Below are 320 nucleotides of genomic sequence, written 5' to 3'. Positions count from 1 at the left end.
GATGTGCTTGGCTCCTCCCCAAACAGGCAACTGCGCGGTGAACAAGCAGGGCGGCTGGTGGCACTACTCCTGCACCAGCGGTAGCTACCTGTACCCGACGAGCCCTTATCCGAGTGGCCTCGTGAGCACCTGCTACAACGGCCAGGGCGTGACGGCGAACTGGATCCAGTTTAAGCTCCGGCCGGCTGTCTGCGGCACGTCCTTCAAGACGGTTTATCTCAACTCGTACGCCTGCGACAGCTGCCACTAGGCCCTCGATGTTGGGCGAACGAGGCTATGATGACGATGATGTGTTTGGATACGAAGTGAAGACATTTTAT

General features: G+C 58.1%; 1 protein-coding gene across 1 annotated transcript in view; it reads left to right on the top strand.

The window, feature by feature from the left end:
• Positions 1 to 320, top strand: part of LOC119594133 (techylectin-5B-like) — a gene marked incomplete at its 3' end in the record, with an annotated part of 10,800 nt that extends 10,480 nt beyond the window's left edge. Inside the window, 1 exon segment of the mRNA XM_037943199.1 lies at positions 27 to 320. Within this exon segment, the coding sequence (XP_037799127.1) occupies positions 27 to 250 (224 nt within the window).

This window comes from Penaeus monodon, chromosome 33 (assembly GCF_015228065.2).
Source record: "Penaeus monodon isolate SGIC_2016 chromosome 33, NSTDA_Pmon_1, whole genome shotgun sequence".
NCBI classification, from domain to species: domain Eukaryota; kingdom Metazoa; phylum Arthropoda; class Malacostraca; order Decapoda; family Penaeidae; genus Penaeus; species Penaeus monodon.
Note: the sequence above shows the minus strand (reverse complement) of the source record. Positions and strands in the feature narration are given on the sequence as shown.